Source organism: Chiloscyllium punctatum, chromosome 11 (assembly GCF_047496795.1).
Source record: "Chiloscyllium punctatum isolate Juve2018m chromosome 11, sChiPun1.3, whole genome shotgun sequence".
In the NCBI taxonomy this organism is placed as follows: Eukaryota; Metazoa; Chordata; class Chondrichthyes; order Orectolobiformes; family Hemiscylliidae; genus Chiloscyllium; species Chiloscyllium punctatum.
Window position 1 is genome coordinate 54,667,864 of NC_092749.1, and position 20,851 is coordinate 54,688,714.

General features: G+C 39.8%; 1 protein-coding gene across 1 annotated transcript; it reads left to right on the top strand.

Annotated features, from left to right (window-relative positions):
* The first annotated feature begins 5,831 nt into the window (after positions 1-5,831).
* slc30a1a (solute carrier family 30 member 1a) lies at positions 5,832-20,318 on the top strand. The gene is made up of 2 exons (XM_072580838.1): positions 5,832-6,790; positions 18,635-20,318. The coding sequence occupies exons 1-2, from the start codon at positions 6,160-6,162 to the stop codon at positions 19,537-19,539; spliced, it is 1,536 nt and encodes a 511-aa protein (XP_072436939.1). The 5' UTR covers positions 5,832-6,159; the 3' UTR covers positions 19,540-20,318.
* The last annotated feature ends 533 nt before the right edge of the window (positions 20,319-20,851 follow it).

Consider the following 20,851-nt stretch of genomic DNA (forward strand, 5'->3'; position numbering starts at 1 on the left):
TCATTTTATTTAACTGCATTAATAAGCAATTTGACATGATAAAGTAAACTCAAAATGTCAAGGCAGTAAGTTGAGGGGTTAAAACTTCAGGATTGGGAAGGGTAATTTTAATACATATAACATGATTTAACTTTGCACATAACCTGACTTTTTACAACAGCCAGCCTTCCATTTTGTACATAAATTAATGTGTGCAAATGCCATCTTAAGAGTGGAAAGCATAGAGAAAGAAAATACCAAACAGGTGATGAATTCATTCATGTTATTTCCTGAGGGAAGGCTCTACATGTTTTTCTTTATGTCATGTTTCCACTGTGGCTGAATAAATACATCCAGGAAAATGTCAAATATGTATCTACTATTGCTTCCTACTTAGTTTGTTCTTGAAGGTTGCCTGGTGTGTGATATGGTCCACAGCATTAGCCTGAATTCTCAAATTTAAACATAAGTATTGCAATATAAACAACACAAAAGCACAGTATTCCTTAAAGGCAAGCAGTTAACCATTTATCTTGGCATTTGAGTCACATGTGAGCATGACCAGCTGGGTGATATGTTCCTTTCTCTGAAAGATATGAGAAAAACAGTTGTTTTTGTAAATGACAGTCCATCAGCTTTCATCATTTTATCCATTTTATTGAATTCAATTTAACAACCTCCTGTTGCATCTATTTAAAAAAGAAGTATGCAAAGATGACATGAAAACACGACTGATCAGAAAGCCATCAGGATATAAATTGCATGTGATAATTTCTAATGGTACTTCTCTTAAATCCAGTTCTTAACCAGAGGTTACCCCAACTAATTTTGCAAGGATTACTTGCCCTTTAAATTGTCCATCTAGAATAATTCTATTTAAGTTAAATGATATTTTCTTTTGTTTGCCTGTCTAATTTTTTCTGTTTTTGCTTTTGTGGTAACCCTTAATTTAATTCTCAGCAAAAGGTAATAAAGTGAAAACAGTGCCAATATATGAGATTCATTTGGGCAATCACTCTCATAATCCTCAAAAAGAAACAAAAGCCTGTTGACTGAGAAATGGTCTTTTCCTTACTTATAACCCCAGAAACTATTTGCTCTTTGCAACGTTGCACTTTTTTATGCAATTTACTTTTATACAAACATGATCATTGGTGCACACAACATTAAACTCTTGTAAGCTCTGCAGTCATCATTTCTCCCAACTGCTGTGATGAATTGAAAATTTGTTGCACAGCCTGCTAATGTATCATCATGTTTCCTTGTTCTTGAACTAGATGGCATAGGTTTATGGTGAGAGGGAGAAAATTTTAAAGGGATCTAAGGGACAACTTTTTCATGCAGAGGATGGTGCAAGTATGGAATGATCTGCCAGAGGAAGTGGTGGAGGATGGTACAATTACAATATTTAAAAGGATGGATACATGAATAGGAACAGTTTATAGGGATGTGGGCCAAATGCTGGCAAATGTTACTAGATTAGTATAGGATATCTGGTCGGCATGGACGAGTTGGACCGAGGGATCTGTTTCCATGCTGTACATCTCTACAACTCTATGACTATGACTCTATCAATCAGTATTCTTTCTCATATAAGAGACTTAGCATTGTTTCAACATTACTTCTTAATTTATCTCATGTTTCTTCTTTTAATCTTGATAGTGTGCTAAATATGGCTTCTCCAATGTGAATATGGCTGCAAACAATTTACCTAGGTTTCTTCAAAAACCTCTTAAAATGTAAACATTATATTCTCAACTACCAGCACCACTCACACATAAATAAGACAGCTAGTACCAAATTAAATAAATAGTCATTCAGCATAAAAATAGACCCTTCAGTCCAACTTGTCCATGTTGACCAGACATCCAGATCTGACCTAGTCCCATTTGCCAGCATTTGGCCTCCTTCCTTCTAAACCCTCTTGTTCATATACCATCCCAATGCCTTTTAAACAATTGTACCCACCTCCATCACTTCCTCTGCTAGCTTGTTCCATACACATACCTTCTGGGTGAAAAAGTTACCCCTTGGGTCCTTTTTCAATTGTCTTACTCTCACCTTAAACCTATGCTCTCTAGTTTTGGACTCCCACAAGCTAGGAAAAATACCATCACTATTCTCTCTATCCATTCCTCTCATGATTTTATAAACCTCTATAAGGTCACCCCTTAGCCTCATACACTTTAGGGAAAAAAGCCACAGCCTGTTCAACCTCCCCCGATAGCTCAAACCCTCCAATCCTGGCAACATCCTTGCAAATATTTTCTGCACCCACTCAACAAAATGTCTTTACACACATGGTGATGCAAGTGTGAAAATCACTGTCAGATGAAGATAATAGCAATATATTTCAGGAAGGTTTGGTGAATAGAGAAAAAGTGTGAGCAGAGACTAAGCAAAGTATGAACACCAGTATAGAGGAGATGGGAAAGTGGCTTGTTTCTCTGCTGGAGATTCCATGTGATTCTGTTCACTTTTCTCAACTGATCAAAAAAGCTGAATCCTTTACATTTATCCTCATATCTTGGAATACAAACTCTCAACTGGTTGAGGATTCTAGAAATAGGGGGCATAATCTGAGAACCAGTAACAGACCATTCAGTAGAGATGTTAGGAAACACTCCTAACATCTCTCCTGATGCCAGATCAGTTGTTAGTTTTATCTCAGAGATAGCTTTTTTTGGTTAAACTAGGTATTTAGGGATATGGGACATGTACAGGGGTTCCAATTACAATTTGTGCCACTCTTCCACCAATTAAGGAAATCATGTTTTCAATGAAATTTAATTTCCTAATTTGTCATCTCAAAGATTTACGAGAATGTTGCCAGGGTTGGAGGGTTTGAGATGTAGGGAGAGGCTGAAAATGCTGGGGTTATTTTCCCTGGAGCAGAGGCTGAGGGGTGACCTTACAAAGGTTTATGAAATCATGGGGAGGGGGGAAGCTTGGATAGGGGGGAAGCTTGGATAGGGTAAATAGACAAAAAACTTTTCCCCAGGATAGGGGAGTCCAAAACTCGAGGGCATAGGTTTAAAGGTGAGAAGGGAAAGATTTAAAAGGGATCGAAGGTGCAACTTTTTTGGAGGGTGGTATTTGTATGGAATGAGCTGCTACAATTACAACATTTAAAAGGAATCTGAATCTCAATAGGAAGGGTTTAGAGGGGTATGGGCCAATTGCTGGAAAATGCGACTAGATTAATTAGGATATCTGGTAAGCATGTAGGAGTTGGACCGAAGGGTCTGTTTCCGTGCTGCGCATGTCTTATAACTACATTGCGCAGTGATGGGAAGTCAAAGAAAATGTGTCCCAAGTTTTCCTGGGAAAGTGTACCATTACAAAGGCGCGTTTATGTCGTAGGAAGTCTTGAACAATGCAGTAGAACAAATAAGATGGAATGACTTATGCTATTGTGTCAGTCTCTGGCACCACCCACGATAAGGTAACGTTCATAGAACTCGGCACTGATTAAAATCAAAGGCAGTCACGATTTTCCTGCGTTCAAGCCAGTTTTCACAATGCCATGTCTTAGACTCAAACATAATGGCGCTCGTGACCTGTAAATTATTTCTCAAGTTTCGTAACAGATCTTTCAACAAGTTTCCTATTGGCCTGACCTCAGTTTGCTGATTAGACGAAATGATTGTTGACAGGAACCATCATAGGTTATAATCCGCCATGAATGTGTTTTCCTGCATTCCTAGTGAAGAGTTCTGCGTGTAGGGTTTTCGAATAATTTATTTCACACCATCCATTCAACACACTAAAAACTTTAGAGGTCTAAACTCAAGTAACCGGCTCCTGAGGTTTACCAACGACTGCAGTGTTTTGCAGCCATCACAATGATCAGAATTGCACTGATACCACCATTATAGGGTAATGAGCTCAGATGAAACCAATGCCCTGGCTGACGGTTCCCCCAGACCTCTAAACACGTAAACGTCGGCTGTTTTCCCCCGGGAGTAACTGTTTATTGCACTGATTTGCCTAGAGCTTTGCCACTCTGTATAGCTCTAAGTAAATTGGGTAGCACGTCATCCGACTGTAGCACTCAACTCCAGGGACTACTGGGTACCCAATACTGTATATCTTAGCATTCCTACTTCACCCCACCGTAACGTTCACCTTTCCTCTCAACATTTAAAAAAAACCTCAGTCCCTAATTAGTTTGGTAAAAGTGGAAGATTTGTCAATTTGATTTACGGAAACGTTGCACAATGATACAATGCTGTAAGTTCCTTAAATGACTAAGTATCACCAAGTAAGCGAGCTAGTTAGTTCAGGTCAATAAAATCCCCGCGAGAATGTCACGTTCAAATATCTCCTGTTAAACGAATTGGACAAATGAAATCTGCATATTTGAGAAACTTTAATTAAATTTGGCATTTAATCACAAAATAGGGAACTAGTGATTTGGCCAATATCCAATTGTCGCAGAGATTTTGCAACACCAAGTATTTCTACTCAAACTGACAACGCCGGTCATCAAAACTCCATTTATTCCAATCCCATTTCCAGCATTTAGCCCGTATGCTATGCTGTTTTAAGTGCTCATCTCCATAGTTCTAAAACATTTTGAGGCTTCCTGCCTCTACCGTGAGTTCCAGATAACTACAACTCTCTGAAGAAAAAGGGTATTAAAATCCTCTTTAAATCTTCTGCTCCTTACCTGAAAACTGTGTCCCCTGGTTTCTACCTATGTAGAACTTCAGAACTTTGCATATCTCAATTAGATCCCTCCTTAGAATCTCTGAAAAACAATTTAATTTATCCAGTCTCTTTTCACAGCTCAATCGCTCAGCCCAGGCAACATCCTTGTGAATCTATCCTGTACCCTCCCGTACAATCACAGCCTTATGAGAAGGGGGTCAGTTATCTGGATAGTTTGTTTATGATGAAAAGCGATGCCAACTGTGTGGATTCAATTCTTAAAGTGGCTGAGATTACTCATTTCGAATCTTTCTCCCCTAATTTGAGGATGGTAGGACTATGGTAACGTTTCCTTCCTACAGTCTGGCGACCAGAACTGCACACAGACGTAGCCTAACTACTATCTTACACCGTTCCATCACAGCCTCCTTGCTCTTGTTTTGGACATGACCCCAGAACTAAGTGTACAGTGGCATTTGACAACTAACAAGTAACATTTAAGCGCATTAAAGAAGTTTAGTCTTTATGTTCTAAAATATTAGTTGCTGTTTATTTACGTAGGAATAACAGGTCCGCGCTCAAGTCGTATTTTACTTAACAATTAAGAAAATAATTAAAAATGTAAAATTATCAAAATAAAGAAATTGTACACATAAACTAAGGCATACGGTTCCATCAAGAGTTTTGTTTAAAACTATTTAAATATTATTATCCACTAATGCTGAGTCATACTAAATAAGGTATTCTCGATTGCTATTTGAAGCTTCTTCCCGATAAGTGTGAAACTATTAAATAGGATGATCTATCAATCATTTCCAAGGTACTTGCTTTCCGACAAAAAACACCAATCAACATCGCTCACTGAGAGTGCAATGGCGATGGCCAGCGTCTATTTAATTGATATAGTCGCTAGCCAATTAAAAATAAAGAAGTCGAGAAGAGCAGCCAATCAAAGGCGGAGTAATGCCAAAGACGAGGCAAGGTCCATTCTCATTGGTTGGCGGTTTGCTTTCCGCTCAATGAGTGAAGCAAACGTCACAACGGATGGGTGGAAGGGAAGACTAACCCAGCCTTTAAAAACCAACCCGGTGGAGCAGTGCGCAGAGTGGGCGGGATGGAAATGATTGACACCGAAATTGACGAATAAGCATAAAGACTGTACAGCTACAACCAATCGGCCTCAGCCACAGGCTGGGTCTGGTGGGTTTGTGGGGGAGGGGGAGACATGGGCCCGTGTTGAAATAGAGGGAGAGAGTAAAAAAATACCGTGCGCAGAAAGGAAAACTTGCCGGGTGCAAAAGTTTTTTTTGTAAGCGTCTGCATAGTTACGGGTTGGGTGAGACAATGGAACGTCTGTTTTTTTATTCTCTAGAACTTTCGGCTTAGCTCTTCTCCTTCCACTCCCCACCCTGTTTATTTTGTTTTAAATTCCAGCCGTTATTTTAAACGTTAAACGGTCCTTTGTTCCTTGGAACGGTTGTTTTTTTTTCCCTCTCTCTCGGTCGCTCGCTGTCAGACTGCGGGAAGATGGACTGCGAGCCGAACCGGGCGCGCCTGATGTGCATGTTATGGTTGACATTCGGCTTCTTCGTGGTGGAGGTGGTAGTGAGCCGGCTGACCAGCTCGCTGGCCATGCTGTCCGACTCCTTCCACATGCTGTCAGATGTCATCGCCCTGGTGGTGGCCCTCATCGCCGTGCGCTTCGCCGCCAAGACCCAGTCGACCGCGAAGAACACGTTCGGCTGGATCCGCGCCGAGGTGATGGGAGCGCTGGTCAACGCCGTCTTCCTGACGGCGCTCTGCTTCACCATCGTGCTGGAGGCCATCGAGCGCTTCAGCGAGCCGCGGGAGATCCACAACGCGCTGGTGGTGACCGGGGTCGGCGCCGCCGGGCTCCTGGTCAACCTCCTGGGGCTCTGTATGTTCCACGGCAGCGGCAGCGCCGCCGGCGGTGGGGCGGCCCACGGCCACTCGCACTCCCATTCACACTCTCACTCCAGCTCGGAGAGCGGGGGCCACTGGCTCCGCAAGAAGAAGAGGGCCGAGGCTGAGAAACTGTCCGGCAACGGGACGAGCGTCCGTGACCAGGAGGAGATCAACATCCTCGTCAGCGGCAGCGCCATCAATGGTGTCAACCCCGACAAGCAGGATGTATTCGGTACGTGTGGCGATCGGGGATTCCCCGCCTTGTCAGCGCTAGACGCTAACACCTTTTTTTTTGTGTTTTTTTTTTGGTCAGATGTTGGGGCCAGTCCCAGTGCCCAACTCCTTGGGAACGGGGTCTGCAATCTCAACAAAACAAAACCTGTTCTTTGTGGGGAAAGAGCCATTCGTTTCTGTCTGTCCTCTCGCCGTTTGCTTGTAGTAAAGTGTCATGACAGATTTGAACCCGCACCGCAAGCCACTTCTATTTAATTCGAGGCCGCTGTGGCCCGAAAATTCCCAGTGGAGGAAGCACATTTAACCTATTAGGGCTTCACTGGCGATCTTACTTCTGTGGCATTACCTGGCGTTGTTTCAGTATTGTTTGCTTCAGCCGACGACTGAGATGACCTCAAGCCACGCAAATAACCAGCTAACCTTAATTTAAAGGTTAATTTCTAATGGTTCGATTTGTACTGTATCCGGCTTGTAGCTAATAACCAGTACTATGTCGGATTCTGCTTCACCTAACAGCACGGTTGACGGTGGCGATGAGGTGTGCACAACCTATTTGTAGATATTTTTAAATCAGCCTGTTAAGTGTGACACCAGCCTCTGGCAGGTGGGACTTTAACCCGGAATAAACTATTTGTATACTTTTCAGCATGTCCGAACCATTGCCTATGTATTCAAAATTTCCAGTGCCAATTTGATAGTTACATGTCAGAGAAAATTTAATTGGAAACTATTTTGCTTTGCTCCAATGCAAGATTCACAGCACATCTGGTATTATGATAGAGCAGTGATAAAATTAAAAGATCTATGATTGACATGGGACAACAAAAGAATTATTGCAGCTTAGTAGGAGGCCATTTGGCTCATTGGAGAGTTGGTGCAGCAACAATAAGTGATTCTCTTGTCTAATCCCTTGCTTTCTCCCATAATCCTGCGCATTCTTCATTTTCAAATCACAGTCTAACTGTATATTTCACCAGATTTTTGTTTTCTGATCATTGACCTGGTTTCATTAGACTTGCATTTGATTCCAGATTTAATAATTGAATTTTAGATTAACTCCAATCAAATGCCCTTCAGTTATAAATCTAGTGTGTAGATTGATAAACCATTGATATTGTCACTGCCACCAACTCTTTGTATGACAGCAGTGTCTGCTATTGGGTATAATGCAAGATATTAAGCCTTAATGTTCTGATTTAACTAGTTTAAAATTGGACAAGTATTGACTTTGATTACAAAAGAGAACCTGTAAATGGTAAAAATGTACATTAGTGGATAACTGTACATGTAAGCTGCATGTATTTTGAGTTAGTTTTGTGGATTCAGGGCGGTAGTGGGAAAAAATAGTTGTTGTGTACAATTTTACAACTCCATTTTACAGGTTGCTGCAGTCAGTATTTATTTCAAAGTCCATTCTGATCATGTTATTTCACCCTGTCAATGAATTCTTCTATTTCCATTTTCCCTTCATGTCATTAGCTAAAATATTCCATGCCACTATAAAGGAAAAAGTGGATTTGGTCAACATTTTTTTTGATGGCTGAGAAATTAATTAACTGGTCACTTTTTAAAAATTGCTTTGTCTGAGACAAGCAATATGTAGTTGGCTTCAATTGATTGTACTGTACATTTCAAACTTTTTGTGTGCTTGGAAATCTTTTGCGCATGATACAAAAGAGAAAAATGCAAATTTGTTTTAAATATCTGATTTTAAGTGCAAGGTCTCTTTTTTTTTGAGAATGTAATCGATCAGTGGCGTACACTTCTGAATAATAGAGCTGCTGGTATGTGGTGATTAAGTTATTTATCATGGGTTCATGTTCCCATTCAAACTTTAGTGTTATTAGCTTGCGTTTCTCCTGAGATGTTGGCCCATTTTTTTTTAAGAGCCTTGTACCTTGTTGTTCTTACTGCATTGTCTTGCCACTCTATATTTATAGAATAATACAGAATGAAAGGTGCATCAGACCCATTGTTTGTGTGCCAGGTTCTTCAAAGAACAATACAATTAGTCTTGTCCCCTTTCGCTTCTTTCATAGCTCAACAAACGTGTTCAAGTATTTACCCAATTTTTGTTTTAAAAATTATCAAACTTTGTTTCCACCATTTTCAGGGAGTACATTCTGGTTATGATATCCATCAGGCCTTCGGTGCTTTTTGCAAATTAATTTTTTAAAATGTGTACTGTTCCTACTGATTGTCTGAGCTTCTCATTTTTCTGTACCAAAATCTTCCATGATTTTGAACCCCTTTTGTACCTTCCTTGTACTTTTCCACCCTAAAGATCAAAACCAGTTTCAGTATCCAGCCTTTCTGCATAACTGAAACCCCCAAATTCCTGGTACTGTTCTTGTAAATCTTTTGTCCAAGGTACTGACGTCCTTCTGAAAGACTGCCTAGCATTGAACACAACTCCAGCAACAAAACGCAAAATTAAACCTCAGACAAAAAAAAACCTCTCCGTTTTTATTGCCTCTTTGAATTCTTTACACCAAAATACATCATTCACACTTCTGTTTCAAGGGTACATCTGCTGTGCTTATGTTTGGCAGTCTATTCTCCACAGTTTACTACACTTCCAATGTTTATTTTACCTTAAAAAAAATTGAAAAGGTAAGCTACGTACTGAAGTCCATGCTATTAAATATGTTACTCTTTCTGATGTATGTTAATGGTGAGCCCTGTGGAGTACCACTAATGGATTTCCCCTCAGTCTGAAAACACTCATTCACCACTATTCTCATCCTTTTCCCTTGCATAACTTTTGTTAACTACTTCTAATCCCACAAGCTGTCCTTTTTAAAATATAATTAGTCTGATATACTTGTCGAAGGCCATCTTGATAATTCCTAAACACTACTTTTAACTCTTACTTTATCAAAAAAAAACCTCCATCTGGTTCCTATTTTTTTGTGCTTCACCTGCTGTAGCATTTCAACAGGTTTTTCTCATTGGTTTTGTTTGCAGCCTTTATCATTGGACAACTCCATTTTTGGTCACTTATTGTTCTCTTGAACCCATACTCCCATATGTCTGCTAGCTTCTCTGTAGTTGTCCTCCAACCAAATGAATGTTTTGTGCAAGCTTCTCATGTGTACGTTATACTCTGAAATTCATTATTGAAATGTTTTTGGTAATGTGAAACCATATTCTTATCTCCATTCTTGTGCAGTACACTAGCAAAGGTTTTGTGCATAAAATGGGTTCCTATTCTATCGCAGAAGATGTTGCGCCTTTTTGATTGTCACATGCTGGCTTTTACCCTTGAGTAGATTTTACCTGTTGGAGCTCGAGACTTAAAACATTGTTAAAACATTGCATTTTTGATCTTTTTATTTTTGTTTTGGGGGTGGAATTAATTGCCAGGTTCCTAGAGATGTTGGTTGTCATTTTTAAGAAATTAAACAAAAATAGAGCAGAAAACTGAACATGAGAGATTTGTACATAAAATTCATAGTGCTTTTGACAATCTTCAATAAAGTCAAGGCAAGCCTAACTCTGGAGCCAGCTACCTAGGGTTGTTGAAATGTGAGATTTTAAAAGCAAACTGTCATCTTAGACAGGATATATGAAATATTAGTGAAAGTTGAAGATAAAGTACAACGTGGCTTAACTAGTGAAATAAGTTAGCATGAACTGCTAATCATTATGGTTTAGATATTTTAGAATCAACCTGGTCAGAAGTTGATACCTAGGGGCAGCATGGTGGCACAGTGGTTAGCACTCCTGCCTCACACAGCACAGGGGATCTGTGTTTGATTCTAGTCTCTGACTCTATAGTCTGCATGTTTTCCTCTGCATATTTTCCACCATGTCTGTGTGGGTTTCCTCTTCCATCTAGGAATATATAAGCTTGCTTCATTAGTCAAGGGGAAATGCAGGGTTACAGGGATAGCGGTAGGTCTAGGTGGGATTCTCTTGAAGGGTAGGTGTTTACTTGATATGCCAACTGGCATTCTTCCACTGAAGAAATTCTGATTCTGAAACCTCTGGAGCACGTGGGACTTGAATCCGGATCTCCTGGTTGGGATTGGGACATTACTATGCCACAGTATTATTACACTGTGTACAATTTCAGTAATCACTGTACTTGATTCTCCATAGAATCAGGATTCTCCACTATAGCAGTATGTTTTGATTTGTCTAAAAACTGTTGCATGCATTTATTCCATCATTTGAGTTGGCATCTTCTGATCAAGTGTAATATGAAATATTCATGCTTTTAAAAATTTAAATTTGTGAAGTAAAGAATATGTCCAGAAGAAGGACAAAATATGTATCCGTCACCTTTCAGTAAGGAGCTAGCATACTTATCATTTAAAGATGGTTCTAATTCTTAGTTATTGGAGACTCTCCAGCCTAGAAAAATCCAAAACTGCCCTTGCTCAGTCTGTATCATCCACTGCTTCAAATTAATGAACTTTCTGTTTTGAAAAATGCAAATATCTACTTGCTAATCCCTGGCCAAAGTTTGTGCTCCAGTAACATTTCCCTACACTGTTTTTTTTTAGTACATAGCATTGTAAGCATCCTGCAGAGTGAACTCTGCATTCTTTCAAATCCTTGAATCCTGATTGAGAAGTATTTGCAGTTTGAAAGAGTTCTAATCTCTACTCTGGTTTCTTCTTTAAAGATAAAAGAAACCTTTTGTGGATGCATGATCTTTGTAATGTCTTTTGAAGAAATAGAACTATAAGTAACTTGTTTCAACAGCTTGCTTGGCTGTATCATATATTTCTTGCAAATGCTTGAGAACCTAGCATATGTAACAGTTCTTCAGATATTGAGTTGAACTCATCTAATGTTAGCTTTGCCCTAATCTTGATGTGCCATTGTACTGCATTATTCATGAGATTGTAGCTTTCATCCTAAATATTTCAGTTTTAATCAAATTAATAATAGTGAAACACTAATTCCCAGACTTGATTGTTCTTTAATTTGGTTGAATATTTTGTTTTGAATATGTTATCAGGTGACAAAATAGAAATCTGTCATACCATATATTTTTGTAAGATGGTTTTGTTAGGTTAGAATGTTAAGTTGAAGGACTAACCTTTTCAGAGGGTGAAGTAAGAACTACTGCACAACGTTTTGATGACACTGTTGTATCATAAACAGATTCCAAGAATATACTTGAAATATATGCAGTCAATTTTGTTGTTTTTGATATACCCTGAATGACCAAGTTATTTAATGTCCCCAAATCATAACCAGAACCTAATGACAACAGTTGCATTTTGTGTAGACCAAGTTAGTTTTGTAGGTAAATGACTGCAATCTTGTTGTCACCTACCCTTTCTCCCTTGGGCTACAACATGTACTTTTTTTTTGTTAATAAAACTTTTCATTTGAGGCAATTTGTATATGATTTTGCAAACAAATTATGAAATGTATGTCACTCTTCATATTTTTGATTTGATAAATAAAATCCAAATGCGAAAGATTTGCCTGTGAAACTTGCAGAACTTGTTCCCAAATTCTATTCCAGAAGTGCTACAAAATTAGCAGAATCCATACAGAAACAGACATCATTATAGTATTATTGCAAGCTCTTAAGACGTGCTGTTTGTGGTTTGACTTTGAGTATATTTAACAGGATGACACAGCTTACAAATCTAGCATGTGAAGTTGGGCTCTAATCAGAAGATGTTAAACAATTAAACAGTTTTCATAATACAAGTATATGAACAAGGATCAGGAACTAGTTGTTCAGCACTTAGGGACATGCTTCATCATCTCAAGACCCTGGCTGATAGGATTGATTGTAACCTCCAATTCCTATCCCTGCCTACCCCTAAAGCTTTGCCACTTTTCTTACAAATAATCCATTCATCTCTGCCTTTTAAAAATATTTTAAAGACCTTCTTCCTGAAAAGGTGATGGAAACTGATTTCAAAGAGTCTTAACTCGTAGAGTCAGTCATAGAGTTGTGTAGCATGGAAAAAGACTGTTTGATCTAACTTGTCCACGACAACCAGATATCCTAAGTTAATCTTCTAGTTCCTTTTTGCCAGGATTTGTCTCATAGCCCTCTAAACCTTTCCTATTTATGTACCCATCTAAATGCTTCTTAAATGTGGTAATTGTACCAGCCCCCACCACTTCCTCTGGCAGTTCATTTCACATGTACCAGCCTCTGCATGGCAAAAGTTGTCCCTTGGGTCACTTTTTTTTTAATATAAATCTTTCTCCTCTTTTTTTTTTTTTCCCTTTTTTAACCCTATGTCCCTAGTTTTGGACACAAGCTGGGGGAAAATACCTTGGCTATTCCATTCTATCCATGCCCCTCATGGTTTTATAAACAATTATATGGTCACCCTTCTCATGCTCCAGGGGAAAATAGCCCCAGCCTATTCAGCCTCTTCCTACAGCTCAAACTCTCCAACACTGGCAACATCCTTGTGAATCCTTTCTGTAACCTTTTCAGGTTTCACAACATCCTTTCTATTAGCAGGGAGGCCAGAATTGCATGCAGTGTTCTAAAAGTGGCCTAACCAATGTCCTCTACAACTGCAACTTGACCTCCCCACTTTGTACTCGGTGCACTGACCGACAAAAGCAAGCATATCAAAAGCTGACTTCACTATCTGTGACTCCACTTTCAAGGAACGATAAGCCTGCACTTCAAGGTCTCTCTTCAGCAACACTCCCTAGGACCTTATCATTAAGATGTGTAAGTCCTACCCTGATTTGCATTTGCAAAATGCAGCATCTCACATTTATCTAAATTAAACTCCATCTGCCACTCTTTGGTCCCATTGGCCTGTCTGATCAAGATCACATTGTACTGAGGTACCCTTCTTTGATGTCCTCTACACCTTTTGAATTTTGGTGTCATCTGCAAACTTGCTAACAATACCTCCTATGCTAATATCCAAATAATTTTTAATAAATGATTAAAATCAATTGACCCAGAACTGATCCTTGTGGCACACCACTGGTCACAGGCCTCCAGTCTAAAAAGCAACCCTCCATTGTCAGCCCCTCTTTTCTACCTTTTGAGTCCATTGCATATCCAATGGTTAGTTCTCCCTATATTCCATGTGATCTAACCTTGCTACTCTGTGGGAAAAGATTTTTACATCCATCTATTTATTATGGACAGTCTGCTCTCTTTTAAAACCGTGAACCCTCATTTTAGATCCCTTCAAATGGGAATGGTTACCTTGTCAACATCCCTCAGGGTCTGATACATTTCAATCCAGTCGTCTTTTATGTTCCAACCTCCACCAGTTACAAGCCCAGCATGTTTAATTTTCTCAGAGCATGCATAGTAGCATTTTGCAATCCATATACATGACACCCAGATTCCTCTGCATCTCCAAGCTCTGCGATGTCTCCTCATTTAGGTATGTTCTTATTCTTCCGGCCAAAATAAATAGTTTCATGTTTTTCCACATTTATATTCTATTTGCCACATCTTTGTCCACTCACCTTTAACTATCTCCATATAACTTCCTTGCATCTACTTCACTACTTGCTTTCCCACCTATCCTGTGTTCTGGTGAATAATTCCCAACTGAAGTAATTCAATTAATGCTTTCTACAGTTCTACTTGAAATTACAGTAGTTTGGCTGATCCATAATGTGCGGTATGAGGAATGGACCTAATTGAGTAACTTTCTTTTCCAGAGATGACCGTTACGTTCCCCTGCCCCAGAATTCTTTCAGGGCATAAGGGAGTGGGATTAGCTGAATTACCTTTGCAGAACATTGGCACTAACTGGTTTACAACACACCATCCTATGATTCAGTGGATAGAAATATTTTTCACATGGATTTTTGTAATGTGTGGTGTCAGACCTTCGCATTACCCCTGTCCTCTGGTATACAATGGTGGCATTACCATCATAGAATTTCCCATCCTCACAATCCTGAGGGTCACCATTGGCTATGTGCTAGCCAAATCCCACTCCTACAGATGCTTTAGCTAGTAGAATAATTGATATGTTGTAAATTTTTGGTGAACATTCAGTCCCCAGGGCCTGACCAGATGTATCCTAGGTGCTCTGGGAAGTGAATAAAGGAGGTTGCTAAGCTGGTGGTGAAGATCTTTGCTTCCTCACTTTGCACAGGAGGCTTGGAAGGAAGCGAATGTTGTTTCCCTCTTCAAGAAAGGGAATCGGGAAATCCCTGGCAATTACAGGCCAGGCCAGGCAGCACCACACTTTTCAACTCTGGTCTCCAGCATCTGCAGTCCTCCCTTTCTCCCAATTACAGGCCAGTCAGTCTTGCATCTGTGGTCGACAAGGTTTTGGAAAGAATTGAGGGATAGGATTTATGACCATTTGGAAAAGCATAGTGTGATTAAAGACAGTCTGCATGGCTTTGAGGGGCAGGTTGTGCTGAACTAATCTTTATGGAGCTCTTCAAGTTGGTGACAATACTGCTTGACCTTCAACCTGTGTGTGTGTGTGCGCACTTCAGCAAGGCACTTGATAAGGTTCTGTATGGTAGGCTCGCTCCTAAAGTCAGGAGGTATGGGATACAGGGAGATTTGGCTATTCTGATTCCGAATCGCTTGGCTGACAAAGCCAAGAGTGGTTGTGGATGGAAAGTATTCTGTCTGGAGGTCAGTGAGTGGAGGGCTCTGTTCTTGAGCCTCTGCTCTTCGTAGTTTTATAAATTACTTGGATGAGGAGCTTGATAAATTTGCAGATGAGACAAAGGTTGGAGGTGCTGTTGATACTATCGAGGGCTATTGCAGGCTGCAGCGTGACAGACAGGATGCAGAGCTGGGCTGAGAAATGGTAGATGAAGTTCAACCTAGATGAATGCAGAGTGATGCATTTTGGAAGGTCTAACTTGAATGCTGGATGTAGGATTAAAGACCAGATTCTTGGCAGTGTGGAGGAATAGAGGAATCTTGGTGTTCAAGTACATAGATCCCTCAAAGTTGCCACCCAAGTGGATGGGGTTGTTAAGAAAGCATATGGTGTTTTGGCTTTCATTTTAACAGCGGCGGGGGGGGGGAATCGAGTTTAAGAGCCACGAGGCTTTGCTACAGCTGTAGAAGTCCCTGGTGAGACCATAGTTGGAATATTGTCCAGTTCTGGTCTCCCTACTATAGGAAATATACAGAGGCTTTGGAGAGGGTGCAAAGAAGGTTTAGCAGGATGCTGCCTGGACTGGAAGGCTTGCCACTGGAGAGGAGGAGGAAGACAGGTAACCTGATTGAGGTATGCAAGGTAATGAGGCATGGATAGAGTTAGTAGCCAGAGAGACTTCCCCAGGGCAGGATTGACTGAGACGAGGGGTCATAGTTTTAAGATGTTAGGAAGGTATAGAGGAGATGTCAGAGGAAGGTTCTTTTATGCAGAGAGTTGTGAATGCATGGAATGCTTTGCCAGCGGTGGTGGTGGAAGCAGAGTCATTAGGGACATTTAAGCGTCTGCTGGACATGCACATGGACAGCAGTGAATTGAGGGGTGCATAGGTAAGTTATTTTGTCTTACATTAGGATTAATCCTCGGCACAACATCACCACCGGCTGAAGGGCCTGTTCTGTTCGAAGTGCCTTATTTGTGCACTGTATCAACACTTGAGCTCAGTAGCATCTAAAATGAAGTGCCCAACTGACATGAATGTGTTTATTATTGTTCTTTCATTGCTGTTAGGCCATGTTCTTTAGAACTGGGAAAGAAAATGTTGATCTTGTAAATTTTTGCTGTACTCAATTTGCAGAATATTATCTGGGTGTCTCTGGTTAGAACTGAGTAGACAATGTTCTTTTGAAATGAGTTTAGTGGTAAGGGGTATGGAACTCTGCCCCAAAAGTAGTGGTTACTAGCTCTGTTGATGCTTTTAAGTCTGAGATCAATCGAACTTTTCTGTCCAAAAGTACAAAATAAAATGGGCTAGAGATGTAGATTCATCCTGATCTCCTTGATTAAAGGAAAATAATTGAAAGGCCAAATTGTTTGTTCCTCTAACTTGTATCTAACAGTGCTGTAGAAGTACCTTTTTTATCAAAACTGCAGCTATTTTAAAAAGAATAATGTCCATTGGGGGTGGGGGTGTGCAATGATGGGAAGGAAAATCTGTCATAAAGGATTGAAATCACTTCAGGGATAAAGCAGATAGTGGAATCGTTGCTTGGGAATATGAAATGTAGGCTGTAATCTATCAAAATAATTTAAACAGCCCTCTTAATGAGGTTAATTTTGTTCAAAATGTTTTGAATGCAGAATAGTGTATAAGCGATCTGTTAGCTGTGATAAAGTGACTGTTTAAATGTGGAGATTGATAAGTATGTAGTTTTGTGGAGGTTGGGACTAACTTTAACACAGACTGGGATAAGTGGACTAGTGTATGTCAGGAAAGTCTGAATTTGAGAGTTCAAGATATTTTTATGCAACAGTGTCTTGTGACATGGCTCCTTCGTGCCTTTTGGATTTAATGAGTGACATAATTAACAGCCTTTTTGTAATTTGAACATTTATTGAATATCATGATTGAATGCAGTAGAGTGTTTATAGAAATACGTAGGCCATTTGGCTTAGTGAGCCAGCTCTGCTGTTCAGTACAATCATAACTCTTTATCCACTATCCGTTTAGTCCTAAGAACTATAGCAACATTATTTCTTAAGTCTTCAATGTTTTTTGGCTCATCAACTTCCTGTGGCAGAGAGTTCCACTGATTCACCACTCTGGGTGAAGAAATTTCTCTACTTTGTGCAAATAGGCCTGCCACTTCTGCAAGTGAGTCCTGGTTCTGGACTTTGCATCATTGTGAGCCTCCTTTCTGCATCTGCCCTGTCTAAACCTGTTAGAGTTTAATTTAGTTTCTGAGATTGCATTCTCATTCTCCTGCCCCTACCCCAAATTCCAAAGAATAAAGTCCTAACTGATAGAGTCTCTTCATACTTCAGTCTGGCCATCCCAGAATCGCTTTTGTAAACCTTTAGTGCACTATCTCAATAGGCTGAGATAAGGAGACCAAAACTGCACACAACACCAGTTTTGATCTCCCTAATACCTTGCACAGCTGCAGCAAGACATCCTTGTTTCTGTACTTAAGTACTTTCTTTTGAAGACAAATCTTCCATTTGCTGCCTTCTTTGCCAGCTGCACCTGAATGCTTACTTTTAGTAACTGGTGCATCACACATTTTTGGATCTCTGCATCATCCCTTCCCCAGTTTATCACTATTCAGGTAATCTACTGGTATCCAAAATAGATTATTTACTTTTTTGAAAGGAGTGGTGTATATACATTCCAATTCTCCTAATTTTATGTAAAGCTGACATCTGCAAAATGAGGAAACATGTAAATTAATAAAATCACAAAGTCAGTGAAAGGAGTTTAAAATAAGTGTTGGAATGGATTTTAGATACCAAAAGGGGAAGAGGGCTACTTTCCAAAGGAATAGAAATGAAGGGGGGGAGGAAAAAAATCAACAGTAGACTTTAGTAAATGGGAAATGCTGCAAAGTAAGTCTTCCTACTTCAAGGACTGTAATTTCTCCTCCCTTTTGTTATCAATAATGTCCTCAATCACATCTCCTCTTCTCTTCCTGCACCTCCTGCCCTCGAACCTTTTTGGGCATGAAATGGTTTTTAAAAATCTGTGGAAGTTTGGAACTCTTTTTTTTTTCCCCCCCCCCTCTCCCCCCTCTGTCTCCTCCCTCCTCCTCCCCCCCCCCCCCCTCTGTCTCCTGTCTCCTCCCCCCCCCCCCTCTGTCTCCTTCTTCTCCCCCCCCCCCCCCCCCCGTCTCCTCCCCCCCCCCCCCCCCCCCCCGTCTCAAAAATCTAAATTTAGAAAGTGAAATTTTAAAATTTGAATATTGTACATTTAAAGAATATCAATGTTTTTGTCTAATACTGTTCTTATTTTGCTATAGATCTACTGAGGGACAATAGTATGGAAGGTCTACAACTGAATGGAATTTCTGTTCTTGATGACCATCGTGATGAATTTGGAGATGTAGGTGACTCTGCATCGCAACTGAACATGCGTGGTGTCTTCCTTCATGTGTTGGGAGATGCCCTGGGCTCTGTCATAGTGGTGGTAAATGCACTGATATTTTACTTCATTTGGAACCCATGTCCTGACAATGGCCCATGCATTAATAAGTGTTTACATGATCATTGTGTTGATCGAGAACATCTAAATGGCACACAGTCAAACATATCTGAAAATAGTAAAAACATTCCAGAAGCTGGACCATGTTGGGTGCTGTTCTTGGATCCCACTTTATGTTGTATTATGGTATGTATTTTGCTGTACACAACGTATCCTCTTCTGAAGGAATCTGCTCTTATTCTGTTACAAACAGTCCCTAAACAAATAGATATGGAGTTAATAAATGAGAAGCTGCGCAACTTGGAAGGTGTACTAGCTGTACATGAGCTTCATGTCTGGCAGTTAGCTGGTAGTAGAATTATTGCAACCGCCCATATTAAATGTCGTGATCCAACTGCTTACATGGATGTAGCAAAACGTATTAAAGACTTTTTCCATGATGAAGGAATCCATGCCACAACCATCCAGCCGGAATTTGCTTCAGTAAACTCTGAATCACGTATTTCCCTTTGTGAACTGCCATGCAAGACTCAGTGTGCCTTAAAGCAGTGTTGCGGTAATGGTGAGAAGTCCTCCAGTGATTTAAAGTTGGAAACTCCATCCACTCATTCTCTTGAGGTCATCAGGGAATCTCCTGAGCATCCCAATATGAGGACTCAAAGAAATGAGACTTGCAGCAATTCTGCAAAAAGCAAAGACACACAATATGAATCAGCTGTGTAAATTTAGCCAGTCTAATTTTAAAAGTGACGTGGTACTTTATTGACATTAAAATATTGGGGTTGTCAACTGGAATTGATTGGCACTGAGCTAAAATAATAGTGGTGGCTAACAAATGTTATTGAACTTGTTCCACTGCTCCTTGATTTATATATGGCACATTCCAAAGCATACTCATGGACAGCTGATCAGAATCTACTTGAATCTGTTCTCACAGCTTTGGGACAAGCAATGTGGATAGTGCATCACTGACTGTCAGCGGAAAATGTATTTAATTATTATTAAAGGCTGTAACATTTTGCGAACTTAGGTTTTTCTATAAACACTTTTTATATAGAATGATGTAACAGTTTTACATCAACTTGTAAAACTCCTTGTCTCCACCAAGTTGAGTTGCTGCTATATAAAACTAGGAGAGGGTAGTAGTGTGAAAAGCAGTCCATTAAATCCAGAATGTTAAACCTAATAATTGGTATTACATGTGGGTAATTTGCTTTGGTGTGGTTAAAATGTGACCCTTTTTATCCTCTCTAGCTTGAAAATTACATTTATTGTATTGCTCTAAATTTAGATAGCAGAAATGTTTTTGATGCAGAGTGATCTGTTAATTCTTGCATCAATCCAGTTAATTATAACCAGTATTCGTAAGTAATGCTTTATCACTCTGTCTTGAATTTGTACCCCAGCCAATAACTTGTTTCTGTCTCTTTTTGAGGAATGATGTCCTTCTGGACCAGTGATTTATGTTTTTAAAAAAAATACATTGAAATCTGCAAGAACAATTGTTGTGGGAGTTTCTCTTTTGTGGGGGGGGGGGAGGAGGAGGAGGTGGGGGTGGTAGAGGTGGAAAAGATGGGCAAATCTATAGGATGCAGATTATCAACCTAGTGTATTGAAGGTTGAGTGCATAGTAAAAGTGAAGGACTGTAACAGTGAATTGTACTGCTTAGTTTGTTTTTAATTCCTTCATTTCACTTTTGCAATTGTTCACAATCCATCTCTGGGCAGCATTTGCCAAGATCCATTGTTTTTCTTCTGAGTGTAAGATGTTTGTCTGCATACACCTATTTGAGCAGGCATATATGTTTCAGTTATTGGGTAGATTTTTCTAATTTTTTTTATTTCTAGTTAGATAGAAGATACAAGATCTGGATGGATTTGTTTTCACTTCCATTTGAGTAAAGGTATTTTACAAATAAGGTATTTGGTAAAAGCTGGCAGTACTTGTGCAGTAATGACACAGAAGATAGAGTTTGGAGGAAAATCTTGCTGTAACTCTTTTTTTTTTTTTTTCTCCTGTGACATCCACTATTAT

Coding starts and splice junctions, on each gene's coding strand:
- slc30a1a (XM_072580838.1), top strand. CDS start 6,160: ATGGACTGCGAGCCGAACCGGGCGCGCCTGATGTGCATGTTATGGTTG. Junction 6,791..18,634: donor CGACAAGCAGGATGTATTCG/GTACGTGTGGCG, acceptor ATTTTGCTATAG/ATCTACTGAGGGACAATAGT.